The 22,580-nt window shown below is 40.2% G+C and overlaps 1 protein-coding gene across 3 annotated transcripts in view; it reads right to left on the reverse strand.

Moving 5' to 3' along the window:
- The window catches only part of LOC105483176 (NFE2 like bZIP transcription factor 2), a 57,235-nt gene that overhangs the window by 29,423 nt on the left and 5,232 nt on the right, over positions 1–22,580 (reverse strand). The window contains exon 1 of one of the 3 annotated variants that reach the window (XM_011743865.2): positions 6,249–6,438. The exons of 1 other annotated variant lie outside the window; for it this stretch is intronic. In XM_011743865.2, coding sequence (XP_011742167.1) covers positions 6,249–6,293 — 45 coding nt within the window. In that variant the 5' untranslated portion in view covers positions 6,294–6,438. Of the gene's footprint in view, positions 1–5,119; positions 5,850–6,248; positions 6,439–22,580 lie in introns of those variants that run through there. One more of the 3 variants, XM_011743866.3, reaches the window with a different exon arrangement.

A 22,580-nucleotide genomic window follows, 5' to 3' on the forward strand; every position in this document is an offset into this window, starting at 1 on the left:
AAGGATAAATATTGTATGATTACATTTACATGCCATTCCATTTACATCATACGTCCGGAATAGGCAAATTCACAGATAGAGAAAATAACTGAGTAGTTACCAGGGGCCAGGAGAGTTGAGAGGAAATGGGAAGTGACTGCTAATGGATATGGGGTTCCTTTTGAGGGTGTTGGAAATTGATTACAGTGATGGTTGCATAACCCTATGAATAAACCACTAAATTCATAGGGTTCATAGGGTTGCATAACCCTGAATTAGATTAAATGGGTGAACTGTATGGTATGTAAATTGTATCTTACTTTAAAATACATATATATCTATAAATTCTATGCACAGCTCTCAAGGAGCTATCTACTTAGAGAAAAAAAAAGATAGATAAGACAAGTATCAAGAAAGATTTAAAATGCCATTAGAGAGGATCACCTAAGTAATACAGAAGGTAAAAACTATAAACTCAGAGGAGGCCTCAAAGCCAAAGTGATCCATATTTTTCTTTTCTTTTTTTTCTTTTTCTTTTTTGAGACAGTCTCGCTCTGTTGCCCAGGCTGGAGTGCAGTGGCACCATCTCGGCTCACTGCAAGCTCTGCCTCCCAGGTTCACGCTATTCTCCTGCCTCAGCCTCCTGAGTGGCTGTGACTACTGGCGCCCGCCACCACGCCCGGCTAATTTTTTGTATTTTTAGTAGAGATGGGGTTTCACTGTATAAGCCAAGATGGTCTCGATCTCCTGACCTCGTGATCCGCCCACCTCAGCCTCCCAAAGTGCTGGGATTACAGGCGTGAGTCACCGCGCCGGGCCTATTTTTCTTTTCTTACTCATTTTTCTTCTCTGATTTGAAAAAGCAATAGAGTTCAGAGCTTGTCAGTGTACAACTGAAAATACAGGCCCTAAAGTCTCAGTTCTAACCTTATTTGGAATGGCTACTTAGCATTGCCTTAGAATTTAAAATATATATATATATTCAGAATATAGGCTGTTGATGGACTGTAATGACTCTCAAGAGTCAATTATCAACAGGGCCTTTGAAAGATGGACTTGGAGGCCAGGTACAGTGGCTCACGCCTATAATCCCAGCACTTTTGGAGGCCAAGGCAGGCGGATCATCTGAGGTCGGGAGTTCGAGACCAGCCTGGCCAACACAGTGAAACTCCATCTCTACTAAAAATACAAAAATTAACCTGGCGTGGCGGTGCACACTTGTAATCCCAGCTACTCGGGAGGCTGAGGCAGGAAAATCGCTTGAACTCGGGAGGCAGAGCTTGCAGTGAGCCGAGATTGTACCAATGCACTCTAGCCTAGGTGACCGAGTGAGACTCTGTCTCAAAAAAAAAAAAAAGAAAGACGAACTTGGTGCTGTAAGTCCAAGTCCTACTTAATGCCCTGAACTTGTCTTTACTAGTACCAACAGTTTGGGCCAAATAAACTTACATGCTCAAATACACAAAAAGACTTTTAAACACCAGGATTTGCAACACACAGGTATTACAGTACATATGCCATAAAAACAAATGATTAAAAGTGCCTCCCCTACTCAAAGTTCTTAATATACTTAATAGTCATAGTTCAAAGTTATTATGGCAGAAGCTGACACATAGAAGGCTCAAACTTTAAGTAGCACAGGATGTTGTTTAACAGTCTTGTTTTCATGTCTGGGGTATAGTCTGGTATAAGAAAGCCATATATATTTCTCCAACAGTTTCTGAATGTTAATATTTAATATTATATACTTGAACATATTTTTGCTTTCATTTACAGAAAACATACCATTAGCAATTGAATAAATCTTGGCCTATACCTTAAAGCCCTTTTAATAAATGTTTGTTGGTGCTTATTTAAAAGCAGGTAGCAGTGAAATTTCAATAGCTCCTAGAAATTAAATGATCAAAAAATAAACTCTGTTCTCTATTTATGGCAAACTTACAATGAATAAACATTTCTACAGTCAGAGATGAAGACAAGCAGGTTAAAAATGACATCTAGTAAACTTGTCCTCCTCTACCCTGGTGTGCAACATATTTCAGTCAACTTTCAGAAAGTGGCTGGACCAAGCACTTAAATGCCCTAAGGCTGACCTGGACTAACTTTTAGGCAAATCATCCATCAGATCCTATAAGTCCTGCAGCACACTTAATTCAGACAAATAAGACAATAATTCCAAAAACAACTTGTTTAACAATAAGGACTAAGAAAGTGTTTAATTTTGAGATGTACTACTCTCAAAGACCCAAGTTAGCTTCAACTAGATAAGACTTGAGCCCTTATGCTTGCTATAGTTCAAAAGTGCCAAAACATGAGATTAGGGTTGAATTTGCGCCATCAGGTTTCTGCTAGCTGTTTTCAACTCAAATTTTCCCCATTCTGCTCTTTCCTTCAACCTGGTTTAACCCTGTCCGTCACAGTCTTCACCATATTCTTACTACCAAACTTATTTTTGAGCACTACTTCAAAACAAAAAGCGCCAATGGAACAGAAGAAATGTACCAACTAGCAAGGCGAACAAAGGCAAAGACTCCAGTAGCAAAGAGATTTAATTAAGAACAAAGGGAAACAGTTCCTGAAAACTGTGAGGCAGAATCTTAGACATTGCCAAGACCCCAGGAATTTAAAAAACTTATTATATTAAGAAACAGGCTGGCGCAGTGGTTCACACCTGTAATCCCAACACTTTGGGAGGCCGCGGCGGGTGGATCACCTGAGGTCAGGAGTTCGAGACCAGCCCAGCCTGGCCAACATGGTGAAACCCCATCTCTACGAAAAATACAAAAAATTATCCGGGAGGTGAGTGCCTATAATCCCAGCTACTCTGGAGGCTGAAGCAGTAGAATCACTTGAACCCGGGAAGTGGAGGTTGCAGTGAGCCAAGATTAGGCCACTGCATTCCAGCCTGGGCAACAGAACAAGATTCCATCTCAAAAACAAAACAAAACAAAACAAAAAAACAGTCCTGCCTCTCTAAATTGAACCCACCGAGGCCTCTGTGTCTTCCTGAAAAGGACCACAGTGGGTAATCCCATTGATGGGTTGTATTCACTCTCCCAGCATTTAACAAGGTCCACCTCCCCCAGTCATACAGTGATTAAGTGTCTTGCTAAATGGAAAAGCTGCAAACGTCAATCTTTTACATTCCAGCCTCTCCTTCCCCCAGAATAGGCAAATCTCAACTTACTCACCTTTTGAAGTGTGAGTTTTTCTTCCTATTTAAAGTTTAAGGAGTTTTGGTAGTCTGGAAGTGGTGATTAGGAGCCCCCAGGAGTCAAACCTGTTTGAATGCTACCTTGGCCACTCAATAGTTTGGTCACCTTAGCAGGTCTTGGCCTTTCTCTGTGCCTCTTTCCTAACCTAATGCCTGATCTAACTATTATCTCTGGTTTTCCCAACCTGGAAACCAGGGATAATAGTATTTCCCGTGAGGTTACTGTAAAATTATGCATGTGAAGCAATTATGTTTGGACCCAGGGAAGTGCCCAGTAACTTATCTATTATTATCTTAGTGCCAAATTCTTCCTGCATACTGAAAAGATAACCCACGTTCAAGGAACAGTTAAGGAGGAAATACTGACACAAAACCCCCTTTTAATGTCTTCAGTCAGGACAGAGGAAATTCCCAGAAAAAAAAAATGTACTTGTTGTGTTGCTTTTTTTCACGCAGCTTTGTTAAACATGATTTATCCTCAATAGAAACAAATCTTAAGAAAAATGATGCATTTGGCTTTCAACTTTTCCTGGTAATCCTAAAGACAGAGTCGGTTTTCCCCCAACGTTGCTTATAACAACCCAGGGCAAGAAAGAAAGATTTCAAAATGGCCCAAGTTATTTTTAATGCGGAAAAGACTGATATGAGTTATGCATTTATCCTCCTACATGCTGCTTCCACAACCTCTCAAGAGATTTTTCACATATCTAAAAAGTCAAGTTGGTCTTTGCTTAACATTCATTCAGGAGATGAGAGGCCTGTCCTATTTTTCTTTTGTTTGACTTAAACATAATCTCATCGGTCTATTTCAATATCAGCTTCATCCCTCATCCAGGAAAGTACTTTATCTCTCCAAGACACCCTTGAAAAGAGTAATGGATGTTCCTTCCACCTAATGGGGATACTGAATCTAAGGCTCTCCTTACTGCCCTGTTTATCAACACATCCTCTGCACAGAAGGTGAAAAACTACATCCTACTACCACTTCACACCTGGAGAGTTTTTTTGACAAAAGATCAAGAAAATGTTTGACTCAGTTCAAATCTTTATGGATGACAACAATCTAATATGAATCATAAACGAAATCAATTCTAAATTTTCTTGTTCTTTTTCTGTTTTCAAATATGCAAATCGATATCTGATTACAAAGGCAGAAAAGCAGTTATTTTTATCAAACGTAATTGAAAAATACACACTTAATGCAGTACATATGTTTTATGCATTTTTGTATATGGAATGTTATATTACACAGCAAAGAAAGAAAAATTTAATAGAGGGTTGTAGACAATTCGGGAAATTAGAAAAACCAAAGTTCATTTTTATCATATATCCTTCGGTCAAACAAGCATTCCTATAGATAACTCTTGAACAGCAGCTATTAAATAAATCGTAAAGTACAATTTACTTCTTCCCTAGTTGGAACCAGAAGAATATAATCCCAATCAAGATTGGGGAAAAGTTCAAGACAACTTTAAAGGGGGAAAAAAAGGCACAATTAATACATTGTCTATAACTTAAAACTTTACAATAGAACTTTGGAATTAACCTAAGACTTTACATTTAACAGCATAAACGAATTTACCGTACATCAAGTACACGTTTCCTTGAATTCCAATTTTTTTCCTAAAATTCATTTACAAAAGAAATTAGAAATATAAATATCTACTTTTAAAGTTTCTACAAGGATGAGCTGAAACTTCTTTTCACTTTTATAACAATTTACAGAAATTAGCATGTGTTTTGAAACGCAAGCGTTCCACTCTCTGCCCCTGCAAAAGAGGGTGGACATGTTAAGAAACTGAGGCAAATTCTCAACTGAAAAGGAAAAATATATAAAGTACTCAGGGAAGAAATAACAGCTGAAAGCAAAAAATTATTAACAAACTAAAAGCAATAGAAATTCTAATCTACACTCGCAACTCTTACCCTTGACAGCACAGAAGAGAATCTCCTGTCTTACACATTTTGGAATTGCAATTCTGAAACGCTAAATCCAAAGACAAAGCCGCTCTGGGGAAAATAACAATTGCGCAACAGATCAACAGCTCCAACTTGTCCCTTGGCCCTGGCGCGGCGAGGTTTGCACGCTATAAAGCAGGAAAGGGCCAACCGAGGGCTGCTGTGACGGCCAACAGACCGCTGTCACAGAGGCCAAAGCCACGCGCGCGGTGCGCGCCACCAGGGGGCACCGCGTCCGAACTAGACGCCCCGGGTGCAGCCAACTCCGGCCTCAGAGTCCGCTGCCCTCGCCCGCACTTTCCCGCGGCGTTGCGAGAGGCCAACTCCGGGTGCCCGAGCCCGAACCCCTCCCCGGCCGAGAAAGTGCGCGGGGCCCGGCTCAGCCGCCACACGTCGGGGCTTCTGGGCCCGCTGGGCACTTCAGGCGCTCCTCCCTCGTCCCGGGGTTGAGCTTTCAAGAAAGCTCAAGGCTGCCAGAGAGTGATCCGACAGATGGATGACTTCGCAAAGCAGCGCCCACAGACGGCCCAGCGGGGTGAGCGCGCCGCAGCCCGCACACACGGAGGTCTTGGGGCGCGGCGAAGGGGCTCTGGGTCCCAGCCCGAAGGCGACCTCAGTTCCCCCGAGAGTGGCCCCGTGACTAGGCACATTTTTGCCGGCTCTGAGGCGGGGGAGCCGCGCAGCCCCGGAAGGGCCGGGCCGCGCCGGCTCAGACGGCCAGCGTCCGCCCCCTCTTGCCCCGCCGCCCGCCGGGCCGCTCAAACTTAGGGGCTCCGAAGCCCAGCTCTGGGGACCGGGGACGCGGCTGGATTCGCCCACCACTGCCCACGCCCGCGGGCTCAGTCCCCAGACCTTCCCGCAACTTCCCACCCGTTCGCCCTCGGGCTCGTGGTCGGTCGGACCACCCGGCCGCGTCCCCGCTGCCCCTCCCCACCCTGCCCCAGCGCAAGCGCGGCGGCTCCAGCCAGCGCTGCGGTCCTGGCTCTGGCCGGACGTGGAGGAAGCCGGCTGCGGCTATCCCTCCCGGGCCGCGGTTCCCTAGCTCCCCCGCCCCCGTCCCGGCACCACCGCAGGGCCCAGAGGGCCGAGGCAGCACCTGCTGGGACGGGAGTCCCGGCGGCGGCAGCTCCAACTCCATCATGCTGAGCTGGGGACCGTGTGTTGGGGCTCCCCGACGGCGGCCCCGTTCCGGCTGCCAAGGCGCGGCGCGGACAGGGCGGCTCTGGTGGCGGCAGCGGCGTCGGTGGCTCCTCCGGGCTCCCCGGCACTCGCTGATCGGCGACACGCCGGCGGGCCCCTGCCCCGCTCCGCCTCCCGCCCCAGAAGGGCGGGGCAAGAGCCTGGGCCCTTCCTTCCCCCGCCGGCCGCGCGGGCTGAGCTTCCGAAAATCCCCCACCCGCGCCTGGGCTGACGCAAGAAGCTCGCGGTCCGGGGGCGGGAAGGGACTGCCAGCTGGGGTCCCAGCAGGCGGGGGATCGAGAGGAGGCCACAGTTAGCGCCCCGGTGCCGGCGTTCAGTTGCCCTCCCCCGCAAATAAGGGCAGCGCTCTAGCCCGCGAGATAAAGAGTTATTTGCGAAGGTCGCTGGAGTTCGGACGCTTTGAAACAGTTTAAACAGTTGGAACAAACACACCCGGAGCCCCGGAAAGGCGTTGGTGTAGGAGCTGCGCCTCCCTGATTTGGAGTTACAGAACCTTGCCCTGCTTTTATCTCACTTTACCGCCCGAGAGTGGCGCCAGCCGGGGTGGGGGGCTAAAGGTTTGGACCCAGGCCGTGCCACTGCCAACTGCCCTCCCGCCCTTGCTCCCCTCCCGGGCTGGGGGCAGTGGGCCCTGCCCAGGGGAGATGTGGACAGCGCCGGGAGCTCGTGTTCGGAGTCACACTGAACGCTCTCCTCTGAACTCCCACGTGTCTCCGTCAAGGGCAAACGGAGAAGTCCCTTTAGGTCGGAGAGTGGTCAGTATTGCCTACCCAGAGCTGGGAGAAAAACGGGAACCGCAAGAGAACCTCTTCCCACTAAAGCACAGCCACCACGCCACAGATGGCGCCCTTCAACAGTGTGTAATACCACAACATGCTATGATCTTTTAATCTTTACAAATTTCTTTTTCACGTACTCACAAAATAGTACAAATTTTAAAAAGTTACAAAAACGTTTGTATAGTATTGGCTCATTTTATAAAAACATGTGCCCAGAAAAAAATTGAAGGATAGTTACCAATATATTAAATGCTGTGGAATCAATGATTTTTATCTTTTTCCTTGCTACTTCCAAGTATGCTTTAAATCTGCAATGCGTATGTGTTATGTCTTACATTAAAAACAATTATTTAAACATTAATTATTGCCCAGAGAAAACTTCAAGTATTTGAAACCAGGAATATTGTGAACTCTTATACGGGTTCAAAGAGGATAGATAAATGGTTTGGTTTTGTTTTTTTCTTTCCTCTTACGCATTTACAGTCTTTCTAACTCTTTAACAAGACTGGTTTTCAGTTTCTACCTTCCTGGAATTATTCAGAACCAGGTGAAGTAGATAATACTGGCAGTGGTTTTACTATTTCATTCAAAAACCACACACACACACACACACACACACCCCTGACTATAGCGATCAACGCCCAAAAAACTGCAGAGCTTACTTTCTCTCTGTTGCATAATTTGACACTCCCAGGATTTATGTGTAAATTTGTATATTCAGATATTCCTTGAGATAAGTGAAGCCTACATTAATTACTTGTAATTGAAGCAAGCTTCTTCAATTCCTATTAATTCCTTTCAGCTGTTATGTGAAAACCCTGCAACATTATCTGCACAATGAAAACAAGTTAGGAGAAATTGTTTGCAAAGGACCTCACATGAAAGATGCAGAGACATAATAATAAAATAACATTTCTGAGTCCAAGAGAAAGACAAGAGTAAATTGTTAACAATTCAAGTTACTTATTAAAATTACGACATCAGAGAAGGTAGACAATGAACCTAGCAGGTAGGAGATACCAGAGTCATATGACATGGTTACTGCTCTAAAGGAGTTTATAATTTGGTGTTTCCTTGTTAAGCCACAAAATTTCCATTGAGTTTAGACTGAATGAAATAACCTTCACTTTTCCAATGCTGCAATTTGCTGAGAGTATGTTATTTCAGGCACCTGCAGAGTACATATTTTCAAAGGGAGGAGAGCAATATGATAAGAGTTTGAACATGTTTAAGAAAAACAAACAGTAAGGAAAAGCTATTTGGCATTTGGTTTTGTCAAATAAAGGGAACCCCATTCTCAAGACCACCCATGTCACGGAGGTGCCCAGTCTTGGCAGACTCTGGAATGTGATTGTCTTCATATGAAAGCCTGAGCCCTTGCTTTGCCCTCCAAACCTGCCTATTGTGTTAGGAGGGCACAGATACTGCATATTGAGAAGCTCCGGAGGAGCAAGAAAGAGCGAGAAAGAGGAGGTGCTGCTTTTTCTCAGCTGTCTTGCTGCCGTGGGATCCTTTTTTGCTGCCAGGCTCTCCTAGCTACTATCCGGAAAAAATACCCTTTAATTGGTTTTGTGTTCTATTGACTCTTGTACCTTTTCATTGATGTCTGAATTATTTGCTGTATTTGGGAAGACAGCCCTCCCTACATGCTTCAGATGCGTCCATTGTAATACCTTACTCCAGATTTCTCATAAAAAATTAGTATCCTCGGCTGGGCACGCTGGCTCACGCCTATAATCCCAGCACTTTGGGAGGCCGAGGCTGCGGATCACGAGGTCAAGAGATCAAGACCATCCTGGCCAACATGGTGAAACCCTGTCTCTACTAAAAATACAAAAATTAACTGGGTGTGGTGGCGCATGCCTGTAGTCCCAGCTACTCAAAGAGAGGCTGAGGCAGGAGAATTACTTGAACCCAGGAGACAGAGGTTGCAGTGAGCCGAGATCACACCACTGCACTCCAGCCTGGTGACAGAGCGAGACTCCATCTAAAAAAAAAAAGGTATCATGAAGTCTGGATAATGGTGATGCATCAACCCATTAATTCCACCTTCTTTGTGCTCTAATCTGCCAAGTTGCAAGGCACAAGAAAGTACCGATTGTTTCAAAATCTTCCATCATTTTGAGGCTTCTTCCTCTTTCTGTCACTTCCTCTCAATTGTTCTCCATGTTTAAGCCAGAAAATATTCAGAATCTTTTAGAATTGTAGTTGAAATTCTACTCTGTCCAGCACAAAGTACAGAAAGCTTCTAAAAATGGCACCCAGTAAACCACCCCTCCTGATATTGAGGCATTTGTCTAGTCCCCTCATATTGAACTAAGCATGGCTGGCCCTGCAACTTGCTTTAAGTTATGGAAAGAGGCCAGAAGTGACATTATGCCAGGTTTTAACCTAAGCTTGAAAAAGGCCTGACAGCTTTTAATTTTATATTCTTGGAAGTCAGCCATTATGCGTAGAGGTCTGACTACCTTGATGGAAAGAGAGGCCATGGGAAAAGTCATGGAAGATGAAACTCTAAATGGAGATAAAGAGACCATGTGAACCAACACACCAGACATATGAATGAAGAAACCATCTTGGACCTTCGAGTCCACCTAGTCAAGCCCCCAGAGAACTCCAGCCCCAGCTGCTGTATGACTGCAGTCACATACAAGAGACTGTAAGCAAGACCAGCAGAAGACTGCCTGGCTAAGCCGAGTCAACACAAAGAACTGTGAGAAATTATAATACATTGCTTTCAGCCATTAAATTTCCGGGTGGTTTGTTTCATAGCAATTGATAACAAAAACAGCATACTGTATGGTGACTATCAAAGGCAGGGTTTCCCCCGGCTGCTTTTTGTTAATCAACATTGGGAGCACATACAGGGAGTTGGTATTTGGTGATTTAATAAAGACTCAGACTCTCAGAAGAAAATTGACTTCCCTGGGAATGAGGAAGCTGCCTTTCCCATAACATATGTTTGTTGCTACATACAAGGTAAAAAACTTCATCACACCATGCATCAGTTTCATTTTATTAGGTAGATGGTGGACAGATATTCTTATCAAAATACACTTCAGGAACACAGACATTTCATCAATGAAGTAGACGGAGGGATAAACGCATACAGAGGTTCTGACCTTGATATGACCTCGTTTGTACCAGTTATGTAAGATACTCACTGAATATCTGCTTAGGGAGTTTGAACTTGAGAAGCAACCTGCCCAGTGGATAAACTAAACTCCAGTATAGGCCAGTCGCGGTGGCTCACACCTGTAATCCCAGGGAAGCCAAGGTGGGCGGATTAGCTGAGGTCGGGAGTTGGAGATCAGCCTGACCAACATGGAGAAACCCCGTCTCTATTAAAAATACAAAATTAGCTTGACGTGGTGGCGCATGCCTGTAATCCTAGCTACTCGGGAGGCTGAGGCAGGAGAATTGCTTGAACCCGGGAGGCGGAGGTTGTGGTGAGCCAAGATTGCGCCATCGCACTCCAGCCTGGGCAACGAGAGTGAAACTCCATCTCAAAAATAAATAAGTAATAAACTGCAGTATAGCAGTGTTCAAAATAATTGGTGTATTAGTTTCAAAACATACCCATATCCTTGGTTCCCTGGAGTGTACACCTGACTGTGCAAATTACTGGTAAAATGAACTGTACATCTCCAAAGCCAGTTTTAACTCGTGTAGTTTCCTGCTCATAAGAGAAAAAGTATTTTGCAGCAACAGCAATTCAGTGAGTAAACAGAAGAAAGTTTGAAAGAGTCCTTTGAATTTTATGTGTTGATACCTATATAAATATATATGCACAGGAAAAAAAGACAGAATGCACATACTCCAAAATGTTAACCATAATTATTCTGACTAGATGGAGACTGATGACTTGTTTTCTCATTTTTCCGTGTTTGCATTGTTCTAAAGAAATAAACATGCATTACTTGTTTTTTTTTTTTTTTTTTTTTTGGAGACAGGGTCTTGCTCTGTTACCCAGGCTGGAATGCAGCCGTGCATTCGTGGCTCATTGCAGCCTAGACCTCCTGGGATCAAGTAATCTTCCCACCTCGGCCTCCTGAGTAGCTGGGACGACAAGCATGCACCACCATGCCCAGTTAATTGTAAAATTTTTTGTAGAGGGGGCAGTCTCACTATGTTGACAAGGCTGGTCTCAAACTCCTGGCCTCAAGCAGTCCTCCTGCCTCAGCCTCCCCAAATGCTGGGATTACAGGCGTGAGTTATTGTGATTGGCCAAAATACATTACTTTTATAAGAAGAAGAAAAAAGGTGGGAGTAGGGTGTGGGAGTAAGGAAAGAACGCTTGCTTTTCTCCTATGCCACTGAATCTGTTTTATTTCCAAATTGAATTTTAACCACGAGCTTTGCAAATCTTTCCATTTTGTATTTATTTGAGTGGAGCCTGGAGAATTTTACCACATCTTTAAGTGTAGTTGTTGTAAGGTTCTAAATATCCTTTCTCTTTCAGTTTACTGCTATATTTGCAAAGTTTAACTCAGCAGAACATGAGTTACCAAAGACAAAATATTATGAATAGAGATTAAGAACTGCAGCCTCTCAATAATATGCAAAGTGGCCCAAACATAACATTGCTTTGTGGGGAAAATAAAATACAGAAAAACATTATGCCTAGAGCTATGTCTTCAAGGCCAGTTCTCAAATATTAATAATAGGAGTAGAATATCAGATAATTTTCATTTCCATCTTTGTATTTTTCTGTATTATTCAAATCTTTACAGAAAGCATTTTTAGAATTAAGGGATAAAAACAATTAAACCATTTCCACTTTGAAGAAACAAAAAATAGACTAAAATGAATGGAAGAGCAGAGCATCCTCATAAACAGACCTTACAGACAATCTATAACATTCTTGGAGGCTGGAAAATAAAAAAGGGAAATGAGGTTTGCCAACATAATTGTCTTCTGATACTTTCTATTCCAGGGACTGTCATGCCCTTTGAGTAATATGAGAATTAAAAAAAACCTTAGAAATCTTCTGGCCCGGAGATGGGAAGTAAATTTCACTTTGATTGCCAATTCTGATGCATTGGTAGTGACTGCCTACAATGCTTTGGTGAAAAGTATTCAGAAACAGCTTCCCAATTTGGTAGAAAAAGTTCAATGATTGATTAACAATGTCTGCCAAGGGCGCAGAATTATGAGAGTGGTGGCGCATATCAGGTATGTTTCTTCCTTGATATAGTCCAAACTCCTACTTTTACATTTGAGGAAACTGAAGAGTGAAGTGGTTACTAATGACCACAGAGGTAATTACTGGCAGAACCAGAAACAGAATAACATTTCCTGACTCGTGGTATTATGTTCTTTGCATACAACGAATTGATTTTTTTTTTTTTGGTTGCTTTTTTGTTGTTTTTTGATACGGAGTCTCGCTCTGTTGCCCAGGCTGCAGTGTAGTGGTATGACCTCGGCTCACTGCCACTTCCGCCTCCCAGGTTCAAGCGACACTCCTGCCTCAGTCCCTGAGTAGCTGGGATTACAGGCATGTGACACTATGCCCAGCTAATTTTTGTATTTTTTAGTGAGATGGGGTTTCACCATGTTGGCCAGGCTGGTCTCGAACTCCTGACCTCAGGTGACCCACTTGCCTCAGCCTCCCAAAGTGTTGGGATTACAGGCGTGAGCCATGGCGCCTGGCCAACTTGGACTTTTAAAGGCAAATCTAGTACTGGGCCAGACCTAAAGGATAAGGCATAAATTTTGTTGACATGTTAGCACATTATTTTTGGAGGGGATTAATAATCTAGCTTAATGATAATAATTATTGTATATATTTTATAAACACTCCCTACAAATCAGGGAGATGCGATTAGGCCCAATATTACAAATCAGAGGTGACAAAACAATTACGTGACTGGCTCAAAGCTCAAGGAAATGACTATCTGACAATGGCCCAGGTTTCATCTACTCTAGGTCAGGTCTCTGTAGAGTCTCTTGGCTTGTGCTGTATTTATTGAGAGTACTCACAGCAAAACTCCCTAAAGATGACATTTTTCCATATTCTATTTAATTAATTCCCCAAGGACAAAATGATGAAGTATTTTTCACTAGAGAGAAAACTTGCAAACAAATAGGAGAACAGGATTTCTACATTTAAGAACTTCAGTGTGAAGTGTAGGGAGAAAGTAAATGAGCTGTTTGCAACTTTAGTCTCTCTACCTACCGGCAGATTTTTAATTTTTCTTTTTTAATGAAAAGGTCTAAGAACAAGAATCAAAATGTCCTGAGAAGACTATAAGGTATTAAAACCCTTTTGCTTCTTCCAATAAATTAAATTCCTCTAACTGTGTGATTCTAAAAAGCCTAACATGCAGATAACTTTAATGTCAGTTTAGAGCTATCCCTCCTGTAAGATTCAGGTAACTTGTTCATCACGTTTTCTTTCTCCTGATGAAAGATGGAATATTTTAGTCTTTGGAGTTCATAAACTGTCAAAACTTTGTAATGGTGAATGTGTGAATTCACTTGCCTTTTTCCCTGCTAACAGTTCTTGTGTGCTTACTATGCATAATAACCCGAAATTTTAGATTCTTGATTTCTCTACAACATATTAGGGATATGGAAAGCAATAACAACACAACAAAAACAACAAGTATTTATTGTGTGCTAAATATGGCCCATGTACTTTATATGGGTTATATCATTTAATCCTCTAAGGAAACCCAAGACATAGGTCCTTTACTGTCCCACTTTAGAAATGAGGAAACTGAGACCTGAAGAGGCAAGATAATTTTATCTATGGTCAAGCGGTTAGTAAGTAGCTGAACAAGTCACTGACTTTAAAGTTCTTAAGCATGAAGATATGCTGCGTCCCATGCGTGGTTCAAAAAATCATAAGGGTTCATTAGGGAATTTGGGTAGAAATGTTTTCTGAAATGAGTCACCAAAAACGATCCAAGCAATTTATGTTTCATTTTAAAAACAACAGTTGAATACTTAGTGAGAGAGTTTGAGGGAAGACTCTGTTGAGTTAAACATGGATTCTACGCTGAAGGTCCTTATAGTCCAGTAATAAAACATCACACTTGCCCAGAGTCAGGAAGTAGCTGATGATGCAAAAGAGGCAAACAGTTGATGTAGCCAACCTGATAGCTGAGGTCAGGGGTTTCTCTTTTCATTTTCTGCAAAATCCACATAATATTTTAAAAATACCTTTAATGAGGTCTAATTGATACAAAATAAATTACGTATATATAAAGTATACAATTTGATAAGTATACACACACAATTGTAGTTACAATTTGCATTTTCCTGATGACTAAAGATGTTGACCATCTTGTCATGGCACCGTGGTTTTAATACACAATGTAATATTTTCTATACATTGACTGAGAGGAAGGTATATACTCCTAAAATATGCTTTATTGTTAAAAACTTTGCTGATTACATAATCAAAGAGGAGTTATGGTGAAACAGTATTATTAACTATTGATAAAATGACACAAAAATTCCAGAAAATATAAATATGCAACTTAACACAAACTTGAGTTCTTACAAAAGGAAACTATAAAATACCAAACTTTTACTTTCAACTGGTGCCTCAGAATTTTTTCTACTACCACGCGCTGGTGGACCTACTAATGTTTTCTGAACTGCATTGAGATGCAACAACTATTACCTGTTTCTTTCTTTTTCTTGACTGTTCTTCCCTTAAATTCCTAGATGACACCATTAACAATTTAAATCAAATTGGTTAAAATATCTATTATCTATCCTAAAAAAGTCACTGTAATTTTTTTATTTTTTATTTTTTATTTTTTAAAAAGCTCTAAACACTGAATAGATGTTTTGTGACAATACGGATTCATAAGCTAGAGGGAGATTTTTTTGTACACTATATATGGAGACATTTCTTCCTAAAGTTTGCCCAATCTAGCCTCCTGGGAAAGTAAGTGCTATATTAGCAGGAAATACATCTTTTCAATTGCCCACTCTGGTTGGAAAATTAGATAATACCAACACTTGCTCTCCTTATAATCAATTCAATTTAATTTAAGAACACTGTTGTGTACTGTGTGAAGTGCCTCAGGTAAAACTTGAGTTTATTGAGCATTATGTACAAAGCTCTCCTTCCAAACACTTTATATGTGTCATTACTGATACTAGCAATAACCATTTTACAGGTGATAAAGCTGAGTTCAATCTGATTCAGTAACTTGGCCAAGATTCCGTGGAAGAGCTCATGTGAAATTCTAGATTTGGCTGTTTCAAAACCTTTGCTCTTTTCACTGGGCCAGGCCCCAAGACACCTCCCAATGCTTTGTGAATAATTAAACATTGTGGGGATCGTGATCTATATGACAGTATTTGCCATAGACCTCATTTAATTGTATGACATTATTTGCAGGGTGAAGTATAATTTTATGCAACTGGGATATCATAAAGCTGTATAAACTGTGCCGTAATTTTCATGTTGGAATTCAATTTAAGATTTCCATGTATTTGTTTTTGCTTTCTTGATTAAGGCTTACTAACCCTCTGCTCTTGATCCAAATCTGTAAATACATAAAACAGAAAATACGAGGGCTCCTAGAAACCTCTATCTGATTGCTAGTGGCTCACTAGAAGAATATCACTCTAAGATTTTGTAGTCTGATTCTGTAGTCTGAGGTCTTCAAAGCTGACAATCAGCACCAGATTCTATCAGATTATCATATTCAACTCAAGTTGTGTCTTTTACTACAGATCACCTTCATAATTTCAAAAATGTGTACCCTGCTCTGAGCGAGCTATGCATTGATCATTCACTGCGAGTGAATGCCTTATTTTTCAGAAAGCTTATGTAGAAAGAGTGTGTTAGGAGAAGAGTCACACCAATGTGACTAGAAGAAGAAAGATCAAGTATCTTTTAAAAACATAATAATATAATATAAAAATATTATGGTACCTTTAAAGATATAATAAACAACATGGATAGTCAAAAGATGTATAGGAAAGCAGTTCAAATGAACAAAAGATAAGGCTGTAGGAAGGTTTGATGATAAAGGGTAAAGAAATACGATCAAAATAGTAACTTCACTTATATGTTTATCATTTTAATGTACAATATTGTAATGACGGAAACTAACAGTTACCCAGTATCATTTCATGGTCTTATGAACCTCAGAAACACATTGTGTTTACTGTCATAGTACACTTTTCTCTAAGAAATTATCTGTGAAGCAGCTGAGGTTTTAACAAATGACAATCATGTAATTAATAGAAATTACAATTTCTCTAGCCTACATTTCTACAAATCCTGCTGTTTACTATTGTGTAGAGAATATAAGTGCGAGACAGGCAGACCTGAGTTTAGATACTAGCTGTGAGAGTCTGAGAAAGTAATTCAGCATGACTGACAAAAGTTTCCTAGTCTGTAAAATGAGGGTTGTTGTGAGGCTAACTGGCATAATATATTTAAAGTTATTAATGAAGATGAAGAGCAGTCAGATCCTCTGAAATAATCATCTGAAAGCAAAAAATGACTATGTGAACAACATTGATGGAAGAATAGACGACTGCCAACCTACAAATATAAAATATTTAGTTCTTTTTATAAATGCATGATATTTGACATAATGAAGAGTTCTGGTCTGAACTTGAGAAACCTAGAGATTCTTTGATATAAAAATAAAAGAATTGGCTTAGACTTAAATTCAAGAGCCGGAGATGGTGCTATTCATCTTATCTCTGTTACTTTTTACTTGACCTGCTATGTGGAGATACTCGGTAAATGTTCCTTAATTGAATGAACAATTGCATGACTAAACTTTCTAAGGTTTGTTCCAACATCAACAGACTGCTTTTATAAGACGACGGGAAAGAGTGTTGCATAAACACTGTTTTGTTGCATTAGGGCACATGTATTAAAATATCAACTGCTGGTTTGGCAAGAGACCTCAGTATTTATGTTGAAATGGGAAGGCTGTGTATTTCATTTTGTATATATTTTTGTTAATAAATATTTATAACATTCATATTCTACTCATCCAGGAATTTTCTGAGGCAAAGGAACAGGATTGTGAGGAGGTCTCAGTAATGTGAGGCTCGCTTTATTGCACTAGTGAACTAGCAGGCTCCATCTAGAATATATTTTTTAAAATTTTTAATATTAGCAGTGGAAAATAAAGAATAATTCTTTGTGTTCTTTGGGACTCTTCATGTTTGTAACTTAGGAGCCCTTACTGGCTGAATTCTGTGATAATACTGCCAAGAATTTGCAGACTACATGAGCATTTTCATTTACTGAAATGCTAATGTCTTAATTTAAAATCTACCATAATACTTAATTTGGTAGAGTTAATGGCCTCTACTATTCACTTTTAAAATGCCAGCCTAATTCAGAATTATTTTCTAACTTCTTATTTTACATATGACTGAACTCCCGTAGGATTGGGTGAGGTCTCTTGAGAGCAGCTCACTGTGGGCCGGCAGCAAGAGATCGACATTTTTCTCAGCTGCTTGTATGTGGTCTAAGTGGATTTGGCAGTGCCAGAACAACGTGACTGCCAGGACCCAGAAACTAATGCTTTCCTTGCCTAATAAATAGTTTTTTGAAGTCTCCTATCTGTTTCTCAATGACTAAATCCCGTAAGGTATGTAACAGACTATTCATGTTGGTTTTCTCTGAGTGGCAGGTTTAAGGGTAGGGGAACGTTACTTCTCACCTTACATATTTCCGTATTGTTTGATTTTTTAATAAGCACTTTTTATATATTTAATATTTAATCCTCATGATTTCAATATGTAAAAAATATAAAAAGTAAAAAGTTAATCTCCCTACTCTATCTTCCATTCACTAAATCTCTTCACTTTTCCCCAGAAATGTATGTATAAGCAAATATATACTCTCTATATACTAAATACTATTGTATTATATATACTATAATATATACTATCTATATATACTCATATGTATATATAAGCAAATATATACTCTATACTAAATACTATCATATTATATATACTATAATATATACCCTGTATAAATATACTCATATGTGTGTATATATATAAGCAAATATATACTCTATTTTTCTCATTTTTCAAACAAAAGTTAGCAAACAGTGCATATGGTTCTACATCTTGTGTCTTTCATTAAAAATGTCTTAGAGGTTTGTACTGTTTATCAATATACTATGTGGTACATCTTCATTCTTTATGTATTTCTTTCTTTTCTTTTTTTTTTTTTGAGACGGAGTCTCACTGTGTCACCAGGGGTGGACTACAGTGGCGCGATCTCTGCTCACTGCAACATCTGCCTCCTGGGTTCAAGCGATTCTCCTGTCTCAGTCTCCTGAGTAGCTGGGATTACCGTGCCTACCATCACGCCCAGCTAATTTTTTGTACCTTTAGTAGAGACAGGGTTTCATCATGTTGGCCAGCCTGGTCTCCATCTCCTGACCTCATGATTCACCAACCGCGGCCTCCCAAAGTGCTGGGATTACAGACATGAGCTGCTGCACCTCTATGTATTTCTTTCTAAAGCTGCGTAATATTCAATTACATGGATGCATCATGATTTATTTAACTAGTTTCATATTGATGAACACTGGATTGTTTCTAATCTTGCTTTTACAAGTAATGCTGCAATAAGTTACCTTGACCTAGGTGATTTTTTAATTTTTTTTTTTTTTTTTTTTGAGACACAGTTTCACTCTGTCACCCAGGCTGGAGTGCAGTGGTGCGATCTCGACTCACCACAACCTCCACCTCCCGGTTCAAGTGATTCTCATGCCTCAGCCTTCTGAGTAGCTCCGACTACAGGCGCTATAGCACCACCACGCCTGGCTAATTTTTGTATTATTAGTAGAAATGGGGTTTTACCATGTTGGCCGGGCTGGTCTTGAATTCCTAATCTCAGGTGATCCGCCCACGTTGGCCTCCCAAAATGCTGGGATTACAGGTGTGAGCCACCGTGGCTGGCCATTTTTTAAATGATTTTTAAAATTTTATTTTAATTGACAAATGATAATTGTATATATTGATGAGGTACAATGTGATGTTATGATATATATATATACACACACACATTATGAAATGATTAAATAAATTTAATTATTAATAATAGGTCATTTTATGTGTCAAGTATATTCACAGGATAAAGTCATTGAAAAGTGCCTCTTGGGTCAAGGATATGTGCACTTATAAGACTGAGAGATCTTGCCAAATTATGGAGTTGTACCGATGTATAATACCATAAGTTAGATTGTCAAACTTTTAGATTTTTGAAAATGTGACAAACATATCCATATTACTGCCCATTTTTCTATTGGGTTGTTGATTTTTAAAATCTTATTTATTTCTAGTAGTATTTTGTATATAAGGGATATTCGTACTTTGTGATATGAGTTGAAAATACTTTTCCCAGTTTGTCATTTGTCTTTTAACTTTGATTATGGTGATTTTGTTTCTTTGCCACACAGACATTTTTTATTTTTACATAATTGAATTTATCAATTTTTAATGGCTTATATATTTTAAGTCACATTTACAAGGACCTTTCAAGGTTATAATGGCATTTTCTCATATTTTCCTCTAGTAATTTTAATTTGGTTTTTCACATTTAAATATATGATGTCTTTGTAATTTAGTGTATAGTATAAAGTAGAGATCCGGTTTTATTCCAGATGGCTACCTAGTTACAGCCTGCCTAGAACTAGGCTAACTTGTTACAACTAGTTCAATACCATATATTGAATAGTCAGTCTCTCTTTTCCCTAGTGATTTGCAATATCACCTTCATCGTATACAAATTCCTATGTGTATCTGGATTTATATCAGAACATTTTCATTTATTCTGTTGATCTGTATGTCCATTTATGGACCAGTCCCACACTGTTTTAACTACTGAGGCTTTATAATGTTTTTTAATATCCGGTAGGGCTAACCATTCCACATTCTCCCTCACACATATACATTTGAGAACTCTCTTGTCAAATAACCATTCCACTTTCTCCCTCACACATACACATTTGAAAACTCTCTTGTCAAATTTGAAAGGGGAAAAAATGGTACTTTTTATTGGAATTGTGTTAAAATGTTAAATTAACTTAGGGAGATATGACATTTTAACAATTTTTAGTTTTCCTACCCAGGTATGTCTTTCTATTTTTTCTAACCTTGTTTGGGTTCCTTGGTTTTATTTTAAAGTTCTCTACATATAGGACATGCCCATTTCTTGTTAAATTTGTTCCTAAGTATTTTATTTTTTCTATTGCTACTTTAAATAAGGTCATTCATCCTTATATCCTCCAGTAGGTTATTATTTGCACATATAAGATTGATTGGTTTCTTTATATTAATTTTCCACCTTTATACTTTACTGAATTGTCTTATTGTTTATAATAATTTTTCAGTCGAGTCTCTTGGGTTTGAAATCAGAGTCACATCATCTACAAATAGTGAAAATATTTTTCTTACATTCCTATTTTTATACTTGAAGTTTTTATAAAGCCAAGTCATGATGGCTAGTACCTTCAGTAAAATTTTACATAGTAATTATGATAGTGAGCACCCCGTCTATTCCTATCTTTATTGGGGCTACCTCTAGCCTTTCCCCATCAAGCAGAATGCCGGCTAGATGTGTTGTATCATGTTAAAGAAGTATGAATCTGCTTCTATTTTATTGAGTGCTTTTTACCAGGTTGTTGAAACCATAAGCATTTTAATAAACATCAACAAGAATAAAGCTACTCTTCTGATCTTTCTGTCTTCCCACCATCTGATCTCTTATTGTTGTTTCCCACTGGCTGGCCCCAGTCAGAATCCAGAAGGGAAAGAAGTCCATAAGGGGTCAGCTTCCCAGAGGATAGAGCAGGACAGAGAAGGGTAGAGAGTAGATCTGGATGTGTAGACAGGGTATAACTGTAGGCTATATATGGAAACTAATAGCAGACAACAAAATAGCCTCTGTCTTTATTACTTGAAAACAAAACATTATGGGTGGTAAAGGCAATTTTCCTAAAGCTAGTAGCATTACCTTTGTTCATTAAAAAAAGCGAAAGAAAAGTCTTAGGTATTTATTTATTTATTTATTTATTTATTTATTTATTTATTTTTGAGACACAGTTTCACTCTGTCACCCGGGCTGGAGTACAGTGGTACGATCTTGGCTCACTGCAACCTCTACTTCCCGGGTTCAGTCAATTCTCATGCCTCAGCCTCCCAAGTAGCTAGGACTACAGATGCGTACCACCACATCTGGCTAATTTTTTTTATTTTTTGGCAGAGATGGTGTTTCACCACGTTGGCCAGGCTGGTCTTGAACTCCTGGCCTCAAGTGATTCTGCCCACCTTGGCCTCCCAAAGTGCTGGGATTACAGATGTGAGCCACCATGCATGGTCAGTGTTAGGTATTTATATATGGAAAGCTACTTGTACTAACCTTTGCTAGATCTAATATATTGCATTTCCTGGTCTTAAACTCACATTCAGGATTGAGCTTCTTGAATGTAATTTCCCTATATCTACTACCTTATTTTTAAAATCTTGCACTCCTTCCTCAGACCTAAAAATAGTGTTCTAGTGTGGTGGATATTAGGTCAACTGTCAGCACCAGAACTAGACACTTTACGTTCTTGGAAGGATCTGGCAGAACACACCCACTTTACTGGCACCTTGGCCAGTCTCTGGGCATGCTCCATTCAGGCCTGCCTTGGATGCCCGCAGGCATCAGCAGGGTTGGCTGTGGGGGCAGCAATTTCACTTGACTATATCGTGCAATGCCCTCCCTGAAGGGGTGGTTGCCTTCTGCCAGAATTTGGAAACTTCTGAACTCCACAGCAATCCTGCCCCTCTACTGCACAGGCTGCACATTTAGGAGCCATCACAGGTCACAGATAGAATTGCCAGGTAAAATACAGGATGCCCCGTTAAATTTGAATTTCAGATAAGAAGTAATTTTTGGTATATGTATATCCCAAATATTGCATGGAGCATATTTATACCAAAAAATTATTTGTTGTTTATGTGAAATTCAAATCCAACTGGGCATCCTGTATTTTTCTTTGTTAAAAAGAAAAAAAGAGCTCATCACAGAGCTCTTCCAGAAATAATCCTCCACTCTGCTTCCTGCCACTACCTGCCCTCCCAGCGCCACAGTTCCTCCATAAGAACTACATTTATTAAAGTGTTAAGATAGCCTCGGCAGGATATTAACTATAAAGATCAAAGTTAAGATTCACTTCTGAGGGCTGCACCTCTAACTTTAACCCCCATCATCAGGGATTCATTTACCAGATCAGTAAATTTGTTATTTGGGCACTAAGGCCATTTTAGTGATGGTTGAGAGCAAGCGTGGATCGTGGAAAGTTTAGATGCTCGTAGATGTGTGTAGAGGTAGGGATGGAAGTGGAGGTGGGTTTGGGGGTATGTTAAAACAATGCATGCAGGAAAGAGAATATTGAAGAGAACTTGCACTAACAATTTTGCCTGGCTGGGATTCTTGTGTTATT

Source organism: Macaca nemestrina, chromosome 11 (assembly GCF_043159975.1).
Source record: "Macaca nemestrina isolate mMacNem1 chromosome 11, mMacNem.hap1, whole genome shotgun sequence".
Classification (NCBI taxonomy): domain Eukaryota; kingdom Metazoa; phylum Chordata; class Mammalia; order Primates; family Cercopithecidae; genus Macaca; species Macaca nemestrina.